General features: G+C 40.4%; 3 protein-coding genes across 3 annotated transcripts in view; 2 read left to right on the top strand and 1 right to left on the bottom strand.

Moving 5' to 3' along the window:
• pdzk1 (PDZ domain containing 1) overlaps positions 1-5,071 on the top strand; it is a 19,444-nt gene extending 14,373 nt beyond the window's left edge. Inside the window, exon 8 of the mRNA XM_057853111.1 lies at positions 4,317-5,071. Coding sequence (XP_057709094.1) covers positions 4,317-4,370 — 54 coding nt within the window. The 3' untranslated portion in view covers positions 4,371-5,071. The remainder of the gene's footprint in view (positions 1-4,316) is intronic.
• On the bottom strand, positions 2,535-18,784 carry si:ch73-390b10.2 (Golgi pH regulator). The gene is made up of 14 exons (XM_057853106.1): positions 18,555-18,784; positions 18,321-18,380; positions 18,145-18,248; positions 17,928-18,034; positions 17,742-17,843; positions 7,915-8,035; positions 7,749-7,829; positions 7,569-7,678; positions 7,402-7,490; positions 7,246-7,338; positions 7,086-7,181; positions 5,661-5,750; positions 5,528-5,593; positions 2,535-5,405 (listed from the first exon to the last, which is right to left on the bottom strand). The coding sequence occupies exons 1-14, from the start codon at positions 18,594-18,596 to the stop codon at positions 5,199-5,201; spliced, it is 1,368 nt and encodes a 455-aa protein (XP_057709089.1). The 5' UTR covers positions 18,597-18,784; the 3' UTR covers positions 2,535-5,198.
• zgc:113337 (uncharacterized protein LOC503741 homolog) overlaps positions 14,010-20,308 on the top strand; it is a 47,890-nt gene continuing 41,591 nt past the window's right edge. The window contains exons 1-2 of the mRNA XM_057853108.1: positions 14,010-14,233; positions 17,692-17,800. The gene's annotated coding sequence lies outside the window, so the exon portion shown is untranslated. The remainder of the gene's footprint in view (positions 14,234-17,691; positions 17,801-20,308) is intronic.

The following is a 20,308-nucleotide window of genomic DNA, read 5'->3' on the forward strand; positions in this document are numbered from 1 at the left end:
CCTCAGACTAACAATGTGGCTCAAGTACCATTTGGCATATTACCCAAAATTAACTGCCAATTTAAAGAGCAGACAAGCACAATACAGTAACAATAGCTAGTGTTTCAAAAAATGTGTAAACAATTTGTCTGTTAAATTCAGCATTTCACACAAATAAATGCAGCATTTGCAGTTTTACACTAAATGGCCTGAAAGCTGTGTGAGATACAAAAAAACAAAACAAAAATCACACAACTGAAAAACATTACACTAAACTGTGTGTTAAGGTGTTTAGAAACACTGCTTAAGTTAGCCATACTCTTATTTTTTTTTTTTTTTTTTGTTAACAAACTTCTCAGGCAAACTAGCTTGTTGACATTTTCAGATAACAGAGCAGACCTTTTCTTTTGAACAATGTACCCTGTCAAAGAAAACAGTGTCTTGCAAGGAACGGTTGTGGCAGGTGTGACCAGATACTTTTTTTGCAAGGTGGGCCAGCTTACTGTGGGCACTATTGTGCGCAGACCACCACTGTAGTGGACATGAGTCTAGTTGGTTGTTGTTGTTGTCATTGGATTTTCAAGGCCCTCGTCTTCGACTATGTTAATGGGTCTACACTCTTCAGTCACTGGCTACCCATGTAGTGAAAGCAGTAGTCAACCTACTTGGTTTCTTTTTGTTGGCAAGTCCGTGTTAGCGTCATTGCTAACACTAGCAAAGATATGCTTTGCCCAAAGGTGGTACTTTAGGCTGGTTACGCTTCGATCGAAGGACAGTTCATCACAGCAGTATGTGCACACAAATTTGGTTTTATCCAGATTTCCATTAGGCAGCTTTTTAAAACGGAATTTGGTCATCATCCTCACTCATCGTGGCTGGCATTTTGTCCTGCATTGCCGCGCGGAGAATGTAAACATCAGCGTGTGGGACTACGGGAGGCAGTTGTGGCCAAACTTAGTGTGAGCGGTAAATTGCGTTATTTTTTTTTTATGCGTTAATATTTCCAGATTAATCATGGTCGTTAACGCGTTATTGTTGACAGGCCTAATAAAAACAAAAACACTAAGAGGGTTATCAATATCAAATTATTATTTTAACTTATAATAACTAGGGGTGTCAAACGATTAAAATTTTTAATCGAGTTAATTCCAGCTTAAAAATTAATTAATCATAATTAATCGCAATTCAAACCATCTCTAAAGTATGCCATATTTTTCTGTAAATTATTGTTGGAATGGAAAGATAACACACAAGACGGATATATACATACAACACACTGTCCATAAGTGCTGTATTTGTTTATTATAACAATAAATCCACAAATGGCATTATTAACATTCTTTCTGTTTAAGTGATCCATGGATAGTAAGACTTGTGGTTCATAAAAGATAAATGTTATAGTTACAAGTTATAGTAATTTTATATTAAGACCCCTCTTCATATTTTCGTTTTAATAAAATTTGTACAATTTTCAATCAAAAGTAGAGTTATTATAATAACAATAAGAATAAAAATAACAATAATAAGAATTGAGTGACTAAACTCTGAGTAATGCCAGTTCACTTTGCATTGTTGTTTAGCTGTGTGAGAATAGGGCCTCATTACTACAGACTGAAGTGCTTTTCTTTTTGTGAACATTATTTTTTTTGAGAGATAGCAATATTATTTTTGTTGTGCTTTCACTAAATGATACTTCTGGTTGTTGTGAAGGAGTTGCAGAAGCATATGCCAATAAACGGCGCAGCCCAAAGAACGCCTGTGTCCACTCGCCCTTATAACAGATATATCTCTGAGCATATCTTACCCAAAATACAAAAAGAGACACATAATTGCCACTAAAAGAAAGCAAACTTACTGAAATATGTGTGGAGCACAAAGCAACAGCATAAACGTCTCACAACTACTAATTCTCTCACTATTAGAAGGAATAACATTAGTATGGAACGGCGCTGCGCTGCCCCCAAGCGGCCGGTGGCATTCTCTTCACTCTTAATGTCCATAAACGGCCTCATTGAAATCTGTTTGAGGCAATGCGAGACCGGCTTATTCAGTGCATGCGTTAATTGCGTCAAATATTTTAACGTGATTAATTTTAAAAATTAATTAACGCCCGTTAACGCGATAATTTTGACAGCCCTAATAATAGCGTTTATCTTTTAAGAACTACAAGCCTTTCTATCTGTGGATCCCTTTAAATCGATATATCGATTCTTGCTTGGGCTACAAAGTATCGCTATACAGCACCTTTTCGGTATATTGTTATAAGCAGTAACTGAACATAACATAATGTTCGCAGTTACTGTGTGTTTAGTACCCTAATTACACTGGGGAACAAAGTGTTTCATAAATCTTGAAGTACGGGCTTTGATGGACCTGTACTTTTTCCCCGGGGGCATGGAACAGACTGTGCTCCGGGTGTGAACTGAGACAGCCGGTGCTTTTGGCTCTACGCAGACACCTGGTGTTATAGGTGTCTGACAGAGAGGACAGCTGCACTCCAATCATCTGTGCTGATTTCCTGACTCTTTCCAGAGCCTTCTTGTCAGCCTGAGAGCTTCTCCACAACTACACTAAGATGTTGTGGGTCAGGATGCTCTCTACAGAGCACCTTTAGAAGGACAAGAGCAGATCCTGGGACACGTTGACCTTTCTTAGTGACCTTAAAAAGTACAGGTGCTTCTGTACCTTTTTCACAAAGGCACTGGTGTTGTTGGCCCATGAAAGGTCCTGTGATATGTACATTCCCAGAAACCTGAAGTCACAGACCCTCTCTGCGAGGATGCTAAATCATCCTGAAATCCATTACCAACTCCTGCTAGGCTGTTAAAGGGAACCTCGGACTTTAAGCCTTGTAGGCTGTAATAAGCCACAATTGTTCTCTTTTACTAAAATATGTTATTAGAAACACATACGCAAACAATGCACGCTGGGGGTGATGACGTGGTTGGCCTGGACTGGGAGAATTGCTGTGTTAAAGCTAGTATGATGACTGGCATGATTTTGTCACATTCTGCTGCTGGTCAGATTGTTTTGTTACAGAGCTGTGGGATGACTTCCCAATGTCATATCTGCATCCAATTCTAGCTCATCCGCTCATGTCTTTAAACCGATCCTTGGCGGCTTGCCGAGATTGACTCGCTGCCATTTGACAGTTTGTATATCCCTTTGTTTTTTAAACTGATCCCGAGCTAATGTCACTGACCATTGTGTGTCTCCCTTTTTGCGATTGTGTGATTTTTTTGTGTGTTCAATAAACTCTTTTACGAAATCCCTATGTTTTGGTTGTCTGCTTGCTGTCTAAAGTGAGCCGTGTTTTTTAATTTCGTGGTCAAGCCAGCCGCTCTTTCTTTTCAGTTGCGGTACCCTTTCATGTTTAGGTGACTTCAACGTCACGCGGATTTATTTGTCAATAATTAACAGTCAATAATTATTTGACTGTGGCATTATAAGACTGTCAAAAGACCAAATGAACCACCATGAAGCTTTGAAGCAATTGGCTGCAAAACTTCATTGGTTCAAGATGCTTCATTTGGCCATCACTGCTCTCCTTTGCTACCACTTGCTGTCAACACTGTTGTCATCCAACATTCCTCCTAGCATTCAATCCAGCGCTACAGTTGTAAATGACAATCAAAATTCATGTTTTGTGCTAATTATATTCTTCAGTTACTGTTCCAGTTGTTTTATTAATTGCTAGTTATGGTATTTAGTAACACTTTATTTGACAGTGGTGCTATAAGACTGTCATAAAACCTTCATAATTATGGCATGACACTGTCATGAGCATTCATAAATGCTTGTGACAGAATAGATATCATGTTGTGTCATCTGGCAAATTGTCTCACTTTTGAATGGATCTAAAAGATTCGAGCTGGCCATAAATGGAGTTAGTGACATAATTTGCTGAATGACACTTAATGACATCTGTCAAAAGCATTCATTAATGCCCATGATAGTGTCATGTCTAATAAAGTGTTACCTATTAACTCAAATAAATCCACAAATACACCGCACTGGACTAAAAGCCACAGGATTCAAAATGAGGGGAAAAAAGTAGCGGTTTATAGTCCGAAAATTACAGTAATCAATTTTGTTTGCCTTAGTTTTGATGTGTGAATTATGTGAATTTGACTGTAGGACAAGTAGGATTTTGAACATTTTAAATGTTTTTGCCATTGTAAATGAAAGAGGCTTTTTAAATGGTATACTACTATGTGGGCAATAATTTTAATGTTAAAAAAAAACAACAACAATGCAGTGCATTATGATTCTAAAGATCCGGTAAGTGGGTGATTCCATGCAACCACACTTAACCCTAAATACTTCTCTCCTTGCAGACTTCATCGGAGTCTTCATCTTCATCTTCTCATAGCATGGATGACAGACTGTAAGAAACAACAACATGACCGTGCCAAGTATTCCTAACAATCATCATCTGGGACCGAAAAAGACAAACTATGCTTACTGGACTGGTACACCAATTTATCATACATTCGACATGTTTACTCAACTAATTTGTTTCGAATAGTCATGCATGCACTGAACTTGAATAATTTCCTTAACATCAAGTTCTTGACAATATTTTCCAATGCTTTGAATTTGTAAGCAGTTCAAAAGGATTTTATAAATATATATATTTATCAGTGATGCTGAAAATGCAATTAATGTTAATCTATTTTATTTTAGTTTATAAAGTTTGGAAAGATGTTAAAATAAGGGGCTCGGTGCTTGTAGGCCATACTGTTGATAATTTTTTTTTTTTTTTTTTAATTGTTAGACATCCAATCGTGTGGCGCCCAATCGTCCTTCTGCTGTAAATTTGAATGAATTTGTCACTAGTAGACATCCAATCAGTTTGCACTCGTAGGGCTAGTGGTGAATGAACATTTGTTCAAAGTTTGTTCTGCTTACCTAAAACCATTAATTAACATAAATTTTTCAAAGGTTTTGTTTACAGTGTAAATTCATGTTACTCTAACACTGAAAAAGTGCCATTTCCCTGCTGCTTTTATTTAATACTAAAGAAATACACAGTAAAATCAAACAAATTAAAGAACAAATGACATATTTAAAAATAAAAAATGAAGCAATTCCAGTGTCTTCCAAAAAAAAAAAAAAAAAAAAAGTGGAAAGTAGCGGAAAAGGCAAAAATACGTGTAATCAAAGGGTCCGCTTTTCAAATTCCTGATTCAGGAACATGTTGGTTTGGGGGGGGGGTGTCAGAGTGCCATGTGCTTCTCTGGGGCTTGTTTGTGAGCCAGATAGAGAAAGAGAATACTGGATAGGGCGCTGACCAGGAAGATGACATCAAACCAGCGGTGGTAGAAGTTGAACTGCAGCTCTCCCAGAACCTCCGTCACGATGGAGCGGTATTCCAGCGGCATGCTCATGCGCATCAGCAGCACCGATGACACAAAGTACATGCCCTGACATAAAAAAAACACACACGTTGCTCTTAATAATGTTTCACAACCACTAATGGCGACAGACGTCTGATCCGTTTTGACATCTGTCGCCGTCAATGGGAGCAGATGAGGTAAGAACTCACCATAATCTGAGCCAGGACCAGCACGATGACGTTTGAAGACTTGCTGCTCGATATAGCGTAAAAGAACTAGAATGAAGAAACACTATTTTATTTAGCTTTCTTAAACACATCACCCTGTGTGTGGACTTTGTACCTTTGTGAGAGTTATGAGTAAACCTCGTATAGACGTGACGATGATGATGCCCACCAAGATGAAGGAGATATGCTGGGACCAGAACTTGACCTTATAGAGGAACACCACCAAATTAATAATTACCGTATTTTACACACAATAAGGCGCACCTTCAATGAATGGCCTATTTTGAAAACTTTTTTCATCTCTAGGCGCACCGCATCATAAGGCGCATAGAATAGACACAACAGTAGAGGCTGGGGTTACGTTACGCATCCATTAGATGGCGCTGCACTCAGTTGCTGTGAGTGCAGCTCATATTGATTCATATATGTGGCACACCGGATTATAAGGCGTACTGTTGGCTTTTAAGAAAATGTAAGGCTTTTAGGTGTGCCTTATAGTGTGGAAAACACAGTAATAATGACATAGATGATGAGAGATTTTTCTGTTTTTTGCGAATTACAGTTGTTAAACTCTCTCTAAAAATATCTATTTTATTTTTGAATTAGCTAATTGAATAATTTTTTAAAAATATTTTAATTGTTTTCCTTTTTTAGAGAAAATGATCTGTTTTTCTTGCAACCTTTGAAGAATTTGAAATCAGTCAGGAATTTTGTGTAAATTTTTCTTTTTTAAAAATATATAATTTTACATTTTTTTTAATTAGATGTATTTTGAAAAACAACTTTTTTTTTTTAACTTGGTGAGTACTTTAAAATTAGTCTGCAATTTTCTGTGATTTTGTTTTTGTGATATATTTTCTTATTTTGATGAATCCTTTATTGAATTTTTTTCGTTCAGTTGAACTAGATCCAATGTTTCCTTTGCAAAACCTTTTTGCAAAATGTTTTGCTTTTTATGGTTTAATTTAAATAGTATTGCTGCAACGATTAATCGACTAACTCAAGTAATTCGATTAGAAAAAAAGATTCAAATTAAATTTTGCTGCTCCCAGTATTCGTTTAATTAAACTGGCTTTGTAATGTTTTTTTTTTTTTTTTAAGTGTTTGCATTTAGCTTTACTGATTTGGGTGGATACACTGCCCTCTAGTGGCAACAGTGAATATGACATAACTTATGTCACATGGCTGAATCCAGCTGCTCCCTGTTAAGATTACCATAAATAAACTAAGTTTTTTGTTTAAGATAATGTTTTTTTAATGCATTCGTAATTTAGTTTATAGGAATATTTAGCCGTTTTTTTGTGTGTGTGTGGGAATATGTGTTTGTCTGTTAAGAACATTGTAAAAAAAAATTTAAGCCAGCAGACTTTTTGTTTTTTTAAACCTTAATTTCAAAGTACAATTTTAGACCATTTTAACTTGATAAATCATTTAAAACTGGTCTGCAATCTTCTGCAAATTGAAAAACACAAAAATCGAAAGCAAAAAATACAGTGTCAAAATGGGAGGAACTTAAACAAATATAAATTAAGAGTCTTACGTCAAACTGGATGCCCAAGTAGTTGACTGTTATTTCAATGCCTCTTGTCACTGGATCAGTCTTTCCCACTCGATCGAACACAATGTTGATGGTGGCCTGCCAGGGAACAATCATATATTTGCCATCGCATCCTATCCACCATGCGCGCTAGTGTGCTCACCATAAAGATTTTCCACACGCAATAGATGGAAAAGAAGTAGCCCAGGAAGTTGAAGTATTTTCCCTGAAACGTCTTGGAGTACTCAATGCGTTCCTAGGAAAACATTTCATACATGTTTACAAAATATAAATATGTTTGTATGCGTTTATGGCATACCTTGGTGGCTTGCAAGTCAACAGTCTCGAGAAAAAGCTGTCGACTGAGCTCCTCCAAGGCGTCCACTTCCTGCTGTATGAGAGACAAATCTGCGCAGAAAAATAGGACATTTTTGTGAGCGCACTTAGTGGAGGCGATTTAGTTTCAGCGTTTAAAACAGGACGTACTTTCGCTGCCCGTTTGCGGCGAGGTGACGCTTTTGATCATGCCCCACAATCCTGTCTGTTTGTTCTGGTCTTCTCCACGTTGGTACATCTGCCTTCGTGTCATGGCGATGCTACGCATCCAGTTGACACAAGTTTTTAGCAATATTTTTAAAAGTGAATGGATAGTTAATTCTTGCTGACCGTTTTTTCTTGCTGACAATCATGTCCATCGTTTGAAGCAACCGCCTCTCCAAAGCAAGGATGTCACTGTCTGTTACGTTCCTTTAGATTAGGACAGATGACTAATTGATGCCAAAATCAAGCTTTTTTTTTTTTTAAAACAATCACTTTACAAGCTTAGCCTTACCTGAGGAAATAGGACATGTACGTGTAAGGGCAGTTGACGGCACCAAATCCGGACAAGAGAGCCATTAGGGTGACTCCTATCACGCCAACACGGCTTATCAGCTGCTCAATGGAGAGAATACCTAAAAGAACAGACATCGTGACTACAGTTTTCTGTAGTAATTTTATCTAGTTTTCTCTCCCTTGGAATAGGCTTGCCACCTTTCAGAAATAGAAATATGGGATGCCCCTCTCGTGCCCAAAACTGTAAAGGCGGGGAAAAAAAGTGGACATCCCCAAAACTCCTAAATGCATAGAAATGTATCTACCGTAATTTTCGGACTATAAGCTGCTACTTTTTTCATTCATTTCAAATCCTGCAGTTTATAGTCCAGTGTGGTTTATTTGTTGATTTATTTGTGTTAATAGGTACCACTTAATTTTACAGTGGTGTCATATGACCGTCATAATTATGAGATGACACTATCATGGGCATTACTGAATGCTTATGACAGATGTCATTAAGTGTCACCCAGCAAATTTTGTCACGAACTCCATTTATGTCCAGCTCGTATCTTTTACATCCATTCAAAAGTGAGATAATTTGCTGGATAACACTAAATCACATCTGTTATAAGCATTCATTTAGGGCTGCAGCTATCGATTATTTTAGTAGTCGATTAATCGATGAACTAGTTTGTTCGAATAATCGAGGAATCGGATAAGGAACATAAATTTAAAATACCTGAGCTGAACCTCAAAAGGTATGAAAAAAAAATAATAATAAATAAGGATCTAAGTACAACAAAAGAACAATTGGCTAACTTGCATAACACAAGTCCGCTAGCTTAAATGCTATAAAATGCGAAGGTTTTTTTTTTTTGTTTTGTTTTTTTTACAATGCACTTAACAAATGGTTCAGACAATATACCTATAAACTAAATTACAAAAACTTAGCTTACGTTGGTCTTAACAAGGAGCAGCTGGATTCAGCTACTATGTGAAATGAGGCAGACCTTTGGGCAGTGTATCCACCCTACTCAATAAAACAAAATGCAAACACTTTCAAAATAAACCATAAAATGCCACTTTAAACGAATACTCCAAGCAACAAAATTTAATTTGAATATTTTTTTCTTATCAAATACTCGAGTTAATCGATTAATCGTTGCAGCACTACATTCATTAATGCTCATGATTGTGTCATGTCATAATTATGATTGTCTAATGACAGTCTTATGGCGCCACTGTCAAACAAAGTGTTACCAAATATCATAACTAGCAATTAATGTGACAATTGGAACAGTAACTGAAGAAATAATTGGCACAGAACATACATTTTGATTGCTATTTACATTTGTAGTGCTACAATGCATGCTAGGAGGCATGTCGGACAACAACTGTTGGCAGCAGAGGTTGACTGTCTCCCCCTAGGGTGCAGTGATGGCCAAGGCTTCACAGCCAATTGGTTCAAAGCTTCATGGTGGTTCACTTGTTCTTATGACAGTTGTATGATGCCGCTGTCAAATAAAGTGTTACCGGTTAATATCTACCCCCCCATGAGTCATCACCTTATCGTGGTGGAGGGGTTTGCGTGTCTCAATGATCCTAGGAGCTATGTTGTCTGGGGCTTTAAGCCCCTGGTAGGGTCACCCATGGCAAACAGGTCCTAGGTGAGAGGCCAGACAAAGTATGGCTCAAAAAGACCCCTTATGATGAGCAAGATTATTGAACCCCAGTTTCCCTTGCCCGGACGCGGGTTACCGGGGCCCCCCTCTGGAGCCAGGCCTGGAGGTGGGGCTCGAAGGCAAGCGTCTGGTGGCCGGGCCTGTCCCCATGGGGCCCGGCCGGGCTCAGCCCGAAAAGGCAACGTGGGTTCCCCTTCCCATGGGCTCACCACCTGTGGGAGGGGCCAAAGGGGTCGGGTGCGTAGGGAGTTGGGCGGCAGCCAAAGGCGGGGGCCTTGGCGGTCCGACCCCCAGCTGCTGAAGCTAACTCTTGGGACATGGAATGTCACCTCTCTGGCAGGGAAGGAGCCTGAGCTGGTGTGTGAGGCAGAGAAGTTCCGACTAGATATAGTCGGACTCTCCTCCACACACAGCTTGGGTTCTGGTACCAATCCTCTCGAGAGGGGTTGGACTCTCTTCCACTCTGGAGTTGCCCATGGTGAGAGGCGCCGGGCAGGTGTGGGCATACTTATTGCCCCCCGGCTTGGCGCCTGTACGTTGGGGTTTACCCCGGTAGACGAGAGGGTAGCCTCCCTCCGCCTTCGGGTGGGGGGACGGGTTCTAACTGTTGTTTGTGCTTATGCACCGAACAGCAGTTCAGAATACCCACCCTTTTTGGAGTCCTTGGAGGGTGTGCTAGAGAGCGCCCCCTCTGGGGACTCCCTCGTTCTACTGGGGGACTTCAACGCTCACGTGGGCAATGACAGTGAGACCTGGAGGGGCGTGATTGGGAGGAACGGCCCCCCCGATCAGAACCCGAGTGGTGTTCTGTTATTGGACTTCTGTGCTCGTCACGGTTTGTCTATAACGAACACCATGTTCAAACATAGGGGTGTCCATATGTGCACTTGGCACCAGGACACCCTAGGCCGCAGTTCGATGACCGACTTCGTAATCGTGTCATCGGACTTGCGGCCGCATGTTTTGGACACTCGGGTGAAGAGAGGGGCGGAGCTGTCAACTGATCACCACCTGGTGGTGTGTTGGCTCCGATGGCGGGGGAAGATGCTGGCCAGACCTGGCAGGCCCAAACGTATTGTGAGGGTCTGCTGGGAACGTCTGGCAGAATCCCCTGTCAGAAAGAGTTTCAACACCCACCTCCGGCAGAACTTCTCCCTTGTCCCGGGGGAGGTGGGGGACATTGAGTCCGAGTGGGCCATGTTCCGCACCTCCATTGTTGAGGCGGCCGATCAGAGCTGTGGCCGTAAGGTGGTTGGTGCCTGTCGTGGCGGCAATCCCCGAACTCGCTGGTGGACACCAGCGGTAAGGGATGCCGTCAAGCTGAAGAAGGAGGCCTATCGGGCCTTTTTGGCCTGTGGGACTCCGGAGGCAGCTGACAGGTACCGGCTGGCCAAGCGGACTGCGGCCTCGGCGGTTGCCGAGGCAAAAACTCGGACATGGGAGGAGTTCGGTGAGGCCATGGAAAACGACTTCCGGATGGCTTCGAGGAAATTCTGGTCCACCATCCGGCGTCTGAGGAGGGGAAAGCAGTGCACTATTAACACTGTGTATAGTGAAGATGGTGTACTGCTGACCTCGACTCGGGACGTCGTGAGTCGGTGGAGAGAATACTTCGAAGCCCTCCTCAATTCCACCGACACGCCTTCCTTTGAGGAAGCAGAGTCTGGGGACTCTGAGGTGGGCTCTTCGATCTCTGGGGTTGAAGTCACTGAGGCGGTTGGTAAGCTCCTCGGTGGCAAGGCCCCGGGGGTGGATGAGATCCGCCCGGAGTTCCTAAAGGCTCTGGATGTTGTAGGGCTGTCATGGCTGACACGCCTCTACAACATCGCGTGGACATCGGGGACAGTGCCTCTGGATTGGCAGACCGGGGTGGTGGTCCCCCTTTTTAAAAAGGGGGACCGGAGGGTGTGTTCCAATTATAGAGGAATCACACTCCTCAGCCTCCCCGGTAAAGTCTATTCAGGGGTGCTGGAGAGGAGGGTCCGTCGGGAAGTCGAATCTCGGATTCAGGAGGAGCAGTGTGGTTTTCGTCCCGGCCGTGGAACAGTGGACCAGCTCTACACCCTCAGCAGGGTCCTCGAGGGTGCATGGGAGTTCGCCCAACCAGTCTACATGTGTTTTGTGGATTTGGAGAAGGCGTTCGACCGTGTGCCTAGGGGAATCCTGTGGAGGGTGCTCTGGGAGTACGGGGTACCGAGCCCCTTGGTAAGGGCTGTTCGGTCCCTGTACGACCGGTGTCAGAGTCTGGTCCGCATTGCCGGCAGTAAGTCGAATTCGTTCCCAGTGAGGGTTGGACTCCGCCAAGGCTGCCCTTTGTCACCGATTTTGTTCATAACTATTATGGACAGAATTTCTAGGCGCAGCCGAAGCGTTGAGGGGGTCCGGTTTGGTGACCTCAGCATTGAATCTCTGCTTTTTGCAGATGATTTAGTGCTGTTGGCTTCATCAAGCCGTGACCTCCAACTCTCACTGGAGCGGTTCGCAGCTGAGTGTGAAGCGGTTGGGATGAAGATCAGCACCTCCAAATCCGAGACCATGGTCCTCAGTCGGAAAAGGGTGGAGTGCCCTCTCCGGGTCGGGGATGAGATCCTGCCCCAAGTGGAGGAGTTCAAGTATCTTGGGGTCTTGTTCACGAGTGACGGTAGGAGGGAGCGGGAGATCGACAGGCGAATCGGTGCGGCGTCTGCAGTAATGCGGACGCTGCACCGGTCTGTAGTGGTGAAGAAGGAGCTGAGCCGAAAGGCAAAGCTCTCGATTTACCAGTCGATCTACGTTCCTACCCTCACCTATGGTCACGAGCTTTGGGTCGTGACCGAAAGAACAAGATCCCGGATACAAGCGGCCGAAATGAGTTTCCTCCGCAGGGTGTCCGGGCTCTCCCTTAGAGATAGGGTGAGAAGCTCGGTCATCCGGGAGGGACTCGGCGTCGAGCCGCTACTCCTCCGCGTAGAGAGGAGCCAGCTGAGGTGGCTCGGGCATCTGGTTCGGATGCCTCCCGGACGCCTCCCTGGAGAGGTGTTCCGGGCATGTCTCACCGGCGGGAGGCCCCGGGGACGACCCAGGACACGCTGGAGAGACTATGTCTCTCGGCTGGCCTGGGAACGCCTTGGGATCCCGCCGGAGGAGCTGGTTGAAGTGGCTGGGGAGAGGGAAGTCTGGGCTTCCCTGTTAAAGCTGCTGCCCCCGCGACCCGACCCCGGAACAAGCGGAAGATAATGGATGGATGGATGGACGGTTAATATCTGTAAATATCCAATAATACAGTGAGGACAACTGCGGCTTATAGTCCGGTGCGGTTTATCTATGAACAAATGCTGTTTTCGTGTCAAATTTGTTGGGTGGCGGCTTATAGTCAGGTGCGCCTTGTAGTGCGAAAATAACGTTAATCCTATATATTGCCTATTGGTTCAATATAGTGCTGCAACGATTAATCGAGTAACTCGAGTATTCGATTAGAAAAAAAATTTCGAATTAGATTTTGCTGCTTCGAGTATTTGTTTAATTGTAATGGTATATTTTGAAAGTGTTTGCTTTTAGTTTTATTGATTATGGTGGATACACTGCCCTCTAGTCTGCCTCATTTCACATAGCTGAATCCAGCTGCTCCCTGTTAAGACCCATTTAAGATAAATTGTTGTTTGAGCTTATGTTTTTTTAATGCATTCATAATTTAGTTTGTAAGTATATTTAGCCATTTTGTTTTTTGTGGGAAAATGTGTCTGAACCATTTGTAAGAGCATTCTAAAAAAACTTTTATAGCATTTAAGCTAGCGGAGTTTTTTTATTTAAGTTAGCCAAAAAAATATATAAATTAAATTTTGTTGCTTCGAGGATTCGTTTAATTAAAGTGGCGTTGTAATGGTTTATTTGGAAAGTGTTTGCATTTAGTTTTATTGATTAGGGTGGATACACTGCCCTATGCTCTGCCTCTTTTCACATGGCTGAACCCAACTGCTCCCTGTTAAGGCCAACGTAAGCTATGTTTTTGTTCGAGCTAATGTTTTTTAATGCCTTCATAATTTAGTTATTAGGTATATTTAGCCGTTTTTTGTGGGAATGTGAGTCTGAACCATTTGTTAAGAGCATTGTAAAAAAAACAAAAAAAAACTTTAGCATTGTATAGCATTGAAGCTAGCGTACTTTTTCTATGTAAGTTAGCCAATTGTTCTTTTGTTGTACATAATCCATTTTTTATTTAAAAAAAAAAAATACCGTTTGTGGCTCTGCTCAGGTATTTTAATTTTTCATGTTCCTTATCCGATTACTCGATTATTCGAACTAACTAGTCCATCGATTAATCGACTACTAAAATATTCGATAGCTGCAGCCCTAGTTCAATACGCAACGCAAATTTTAATTCCCAATTACGGATTGTTCCTCATTTCAAAGGACAGGTGGCCGGCCTACCGCTTTGAACTATGCAGCTAACAATAGTTTATGACATGCCAGCTAGCATCATGCTTCCTGATTTCCATCATTAAATTTGGTTAGCGTCATGGTGACATTGGCACTTCAGGTGCATTCAATCAACCTACCTAGCGTGAATGTTACGTTACCCTGGCCTACAAGACTCCGAGTTTCCGAGTGTAGCTATACATGCTAGGAGTGCCTTGTCCAATGTACCTTTAGCTTTGTGGCTACATTAGTGAGAAGGTGAGTGATTTACAAGTATAAGCTGACTTTTTGTGCCACTACAGATGAAGTTCTTATGCTAGCACGCTGTTAGCTAAAATTAATTTAAAAAGAAGGGACATTCACAGTGTCCTACAACCAAGCTATGCTAGTGCAAGCACTGAGAGCCATTAGCCCAGAGTTCATAAAAGAATTAGCAGTCAAAGTAAAGTGAGTTTTTCCATTTTAGTTATTGTGACTACTTTTAAAAATGAGGTGTTGCGTTTTCAGACTGCCTGTAAACACGCATGGACAGTGGGATTTGTGACACTGTTTTGCTGGCATTTTAATGACAAGGAAGCAACTGGGCATGTTGATGTTAAAGGGAACCTCAGACTTAAAGACTTGTAGGCTCGAACAAGCCACTATTGTTCTTTTTTACTAAAATGTTATTAGAAACACATCAAATATTGCCATCAATTTAAAAATCTTTAATATTTACCGTAATTTCCCGAAAATAAGGCGCACCCGTGTAGAAGGCGCACCCCAAATTTACTTGTAAAATCGAGGGGAAATTTTTGTACCCGTTTATAACGCGCACTCTAATTTTAGCACCAATAAATAGAAGAATACAAGAAAACAGAGCTCGTGTACAGATACAGAAATGTCATTTTACTGACTGGTGAAACACAGCACAAGCATAGCATATTGTTAGTTCAAGCCATTACCATAAACTGACAATATTTACGGTAATAATATGATTTGACAACTTCTCCAACTTACCAGAATCTAGGAGAAAACAAAACAGATGTGACTTTTCTTTAAAAGGCTGCTGTATAACTTGCTCGTTTCATCATGAGGAATAAATGTTTCTTCCACGGATTGATACGGTAAAATGAAAGTGAGAACGTGAGTCGGAAATCCGAGCGAGCTCATCGCTGTCGACACGACAGTAACAATAGGAACTATTGTTATTTGGGTTTGAGGTTCCCGAGGGACAGATATAGTTGACGGACACACACAGGAAGTCTGTGTTGTTACGTTTGTTATGGTCCGAGTTGCGGAGCTGCAATAAACGTTGACTCAAACTAAATTCTGTGCTTTATGAAGTGTGAAAAAAGCAGAATTTTACACAGACGAAATCATTCGGCCGATCAGAGTGAAGTATTACCGAAACAAAATGGTGACGTCACGTACCGTGATGGTCGGCAACGGATCGCCGCATACGTTTCTTCAACACAGCGTGGCTGTGTCAATAAAAATAAAAAAGGTTTATATTAGGGCTGTCAAAATTATCGCGTTAACGAGCGGTAATTAATTTTTTTAATTAATCCCGTTAAAATATTTGACGCAATTAACGCACAAATGCCCCGCTCAAACATATTAAAAGGACAGCAAAGTGAAAGGTGTACTTGTTGTGTTTTTCGGAGTTTTGCCGCCCTCTGCTGGCGCTTGGGTGCGACTGATTTTATAGGCTTCATGAGCATTCTGTAAGTAATTATTGACAATGGCGGGCTACTAGTTTATTTTTTTATTTAAAATTTTACAAAAAAAAACGAAAACATGAAGAGGGGTTTTAATATAAAATTTCTATAACTAGTTATTATCTTTTATTTATTTCCTATAAATTTTTATAAATATTTATATATTTTATTTTTTATTTTTATTTATCTTTTAAGAACTACAAGTCTTTCTATCCATGGATCGCTTTAACAGAATGTTAATTATGGTAATGCCATCTTGTTGATTTATTGTTATAATAAAGAAACACAGTACTAATGTACCGTATGTTGAATGTATATATCCATCTCGGTCTTATCTTTCCATTCCAACAATAATTTACAGAAAAATATGGCATATTTCATAGATGGTTTGAATTGCGATTAATTGCGATTAATTACGATTAATAAATTTTTTAGCTGTAATTAACTCGATTAAAAATGTTAATCGTTTGACACCCCTAGTTTATATATATATATATATATATATATATATATATATATATATTTCTGTCTCCATCCATGTACCCGTTTATAATGCGCACCATGATTTTACAAGTTGATTTTGGGGAAAAAAGTGCGCGTTATATTCGGGAAATTACGGTAGTACGTTTTGACCTACGGTGTGCGTCATGTTTAATGCACACAATGGACCCTCGGGGTGTTGACGTAGTTTGTCACTGTCATTAGACGAACACTACTGGGTCACGGCAAGACCTCCAACACATGCGCAAATCGGTTAAAAGCGGCGAATACTTACTATATGTGTTTTTATTGAGTCTTTTATTACCTTTTCATTGCCTCAAAATACTTTTTGCATGTGTTTCCCTCTCATACTTTTAAGCATTGTGTTTTCTTGTGGTAACTTTATAACAGATTGTTGATCACATTAGTCACGTAGGATATTTAAACCAGCCTTATTTGATATTACTACTAAGGCCGCAGCTATCCATTATTTTAGAAGTCGATTAATCAATGAACTAGTTAGTTCGAATAATCGAGTATTCGGATAAGGAACATAAAAAATTAAAATACCTGAGCTGAGCGTCAAACAGTATAAAAAAAACAAAAGAATGTGGATCTATGTACAACAAAAGAACTTACATAGCAAAATGCTATAAAACGCTAACAATTTTTTTTTTTTTTTACACACAATGTTCTTAACAAATAGTTCAGACACATATTCCCACAAAAAAACGACTAAATATACCCATAAACTACTTTACGAATGCATTAAAAAAAAACATTAGCTCAAACAAAAACTTAGCTAATGTTGGTCTTAACAAGGAGCAGCTGGATTCAGTCACGTGAAATGAGGCAGACTAGAGGGCAGTGTATCCACCCAAATCAATAAAACTAAATGCAGACACTTTCAAAACAAACCATTAGAATGCCGCTTTAATTAAACGAATACTCGAAGCAGCAAAATTTAATTTGAATATTTTTTTTCTAATCGAATAATCAAGTTAATTGATTAATCGTTGCAGCACTAATTACTACGTTTAAGTATTTTCTTAAGGCATCTTGAGTATGTGCTGTCTGTATGCATCTAAACAAAACAAGCTGAAAGCACACGGTAGTACTTTGGGTGTCAAATTCACCTCTTGTAGCACATTTCGCCAAAGTAGCACATTTTGGCAGAACACCGTTTTTTTTTTTCCTACTCTCGTCTTTCCTGTTAATTTTGCTTTTGCAGCTCGTTTTGTGAAATATCGACAGTGTTGCCCTGCATTTGTTTTCCTCTCGGGGTCAAATTAAAAGTCAGAGTCATACTCTGGAAGCCCGGCAGCGTAACTATGTGACGTCACCACCCTGCGACGTCAGCAACCATGGTGACCTATTAGTTAAACTAATTTTACAAATTGTACAAAAACGAAAACATCAAGCGGGGCTTCAATATCAACTTATTCTAACTCATAATAACGTTTATCTACAAGTCTTTCTATCCGTGGATCCCTTTAAGTAGGTTAACTCGTCTGCCATTGGATTATTCGTTGGCAGTCTCTCCCAGTCAGAACTTCAATTGATGATGACAAGACATGCTAACTCACCATGTTTTGGACTGAGGATAGGAAAAGGGTCACCCAGCTTCCAGAAGAAATACATAAAGGTAAACCACACCATGCATGCAAACAGCAGCCTTTGTCTGTGCACTGCAATGCAAAAAAAAAAGGAAAATATAGTGTCATATACACTGTGAATTTGATCAATAAAACCACTCGGGCGTGTGCGCTTACACAGGCGAATGTTGCTAACCACAAAGTAGCCAATGTAGAAAGGCACCACAAAGATGAGAACCAGCAGAATCACGTAGAGATTCAACTTCCAGTGGAAGTATCGGGAACTTTAAGACAGAGAGACAAGCAGACTTTTTTTTTTAGAAGCATGCACTTTTGCTTCATTGAGGACTCAAAACTATTGAAAATTACTTAAATTGACAAAAAGGTCTTTTACCTGCTACTCAAGGCACCCAGAATCTCAAAAATGATGAGTTCAAACATGGTACATGAGAAGGCAAAGGTGACAGAGAAGACCACCTGCACCACATATTGTCGCACCTGTAATAGTAATGAATAACAACGTAATTACAAATTATGCATATAATGCCGCGAAGACAAATTTGACTATACCTCATAGTCTTTGAAAAGCTGTCGCATGAAGAACAGCCAGCCAAATCCAAAGAACAGCACCTTAAATAAATCATAATATGAGGGGAAGTGAAGTTTAATTATAATTACATAGTTGCAGAATGTTGTTTGACTGAGTCACGTAACTTTTCACACCAAGATACATTAAGAATGTTTTTGTATGTTTTCAAAGATGAACCTGAAAATAAGATCGTCTATTTTGGCAAGTGACAGTACCTGTGAGGTGAACATGATGATGGAATCCACCAAAAACGACATTTTACATCTATTAAGCGGCCGTCAATCCTATCAATATTCTAAGGGAGGGTGGAGGACGCTTTTCAGATCATGTTAGTAGAAAAAGCAACAACTATTCTTGAACAAAAAATGTTTATTTCACTCATAATGTATAAGATATTATCGTTAGTGCGTTAAGTTACAAGGGTCGTCTACATCTTGCGTCATCAGGAAAGCTTCCGGGCCAACTTCCGGCGCGGATCTATGACGTCACCGACAAGCACACTATTCTTGAAATTATAATTTTGTCACTGCAGTTTTGATGTACAGTACTCCAGAAGTTTTTGACATATTTAATGTATATTCGCTTAGTTTAAACAACACACAAGCTTTGTTTCTCAGAATCTTGATTGTAATCGACGCACGTGTATGGCAGCCATATTGGAGCAGTACCAATCGTGTTACTTTGTCACCGTACGTTTGTATAATACAGCACCACGGTGACGAATACCTCTCATTTTAATATTGTTTACTGCAATGTTGCAATCATACACTGCTAAATTTGAACGTATTCAACATTATAATCGTAAAGAAAAATAAAATATAGGAAGGGCAGCCATATTGGAGCAGTACTCCTGCGTTAGTTTGCACGAGGGGGAGATTAGCTTGTTTTAAGTTTATGCAATACTACTATTATAAAGGAAACTGTATGAGTATGTGTAAAATTTAATTAAAAACTGATTTGGATGAGGTAGCCATTTAATTCATTTTAGAGCAACGAGCATTTGGCCAAGTGCTGTCTTCGTCAACGATAACAATAACAAAAATATTTTGTCACCAAACAAATTTTTCATGACGATGGCGAGACAATAACAAGCTAAAAATGTGTTTTCGGAAACTAAAACATAACGATACAAACGTCAGTTTTCGTCTAACGAGACGAAAACGAGACAAAAATGCGCAATAGTTTTCATCACATGTTCACAATGTATGATATTTATGTGTAGTGAGTCTGCATCGTAGCCTTGTCTAGTTGTGTCGCTCATGTATTGTGCTGCGCACCGCCGCCCCGTCACAGTGCAATGTCATCTACAGTCTTCAGGCAAACACAGTAATATTTGTTTTCTTACGTTAGCCAGAGGGAATAAGCCATGTTGCTTTAGCCTTTAAAGATCCGTGCTGACTGATCATCACACTAAATGTAACTCGCAGCGTTAGCATAGCATTCACGTTCGCCTTAGGCTAATGCTAACGACGTGAGTCCTCTTAAATGTTCGGACAACTTCTTTTTTTTTTTTTACATAGAGTTTGTTGCGTTCAGGTGGGTATAATTCTTTGAAAATAATGTACTGTTTTCCTCCTGAGTGTGTATTGTCATCAGGAAGTTGGCGTTGTCCTTGTAGACGCGACAATATGTGCTTGTCTGTCAATGTTCATTCGAAAAGTGTTGGAGAACTTTATTTATTTATTATTGGAGTATTTTTTTTACTTATTTTACAGACGAAAACATTTTTAGTAAACATTGACTAAAACTAGATGAAATTAGTCCTGAATTTTTGTCAACAAAAATTGGCAAACATATTTTCAGATGACTAAAATATGACTAAGACAAACAAGTACTACTGTCCAGAAGACTAAGACGAAGATTAAAAGGGCTGCCAAAAACAACACTGGTACTTTGGCCCATCAAAGCAGTGCCAGAAATGTAAAAACAGTGAGTAGCAAGTCATAAGTGGTTTAGAAAAGTGGTTTAG

Source organism: Corythoichthys intestinalis, chromosome 12 (assembly GCF_030265065.1).
Source record: "Corythoichthys intestinalis isolate RoL2023-P3 chromosome 12, ASM3026506v1, whole genome shotgun sequence".
Classification (NCBI taxonomy): domain Eukaryota; kingdom Metazoa; phylum Chordata; class Actinopteri; order Syngnathiformes; family Syngnathidae; genus Corythoichthys; species Corythoichthys intestinalis.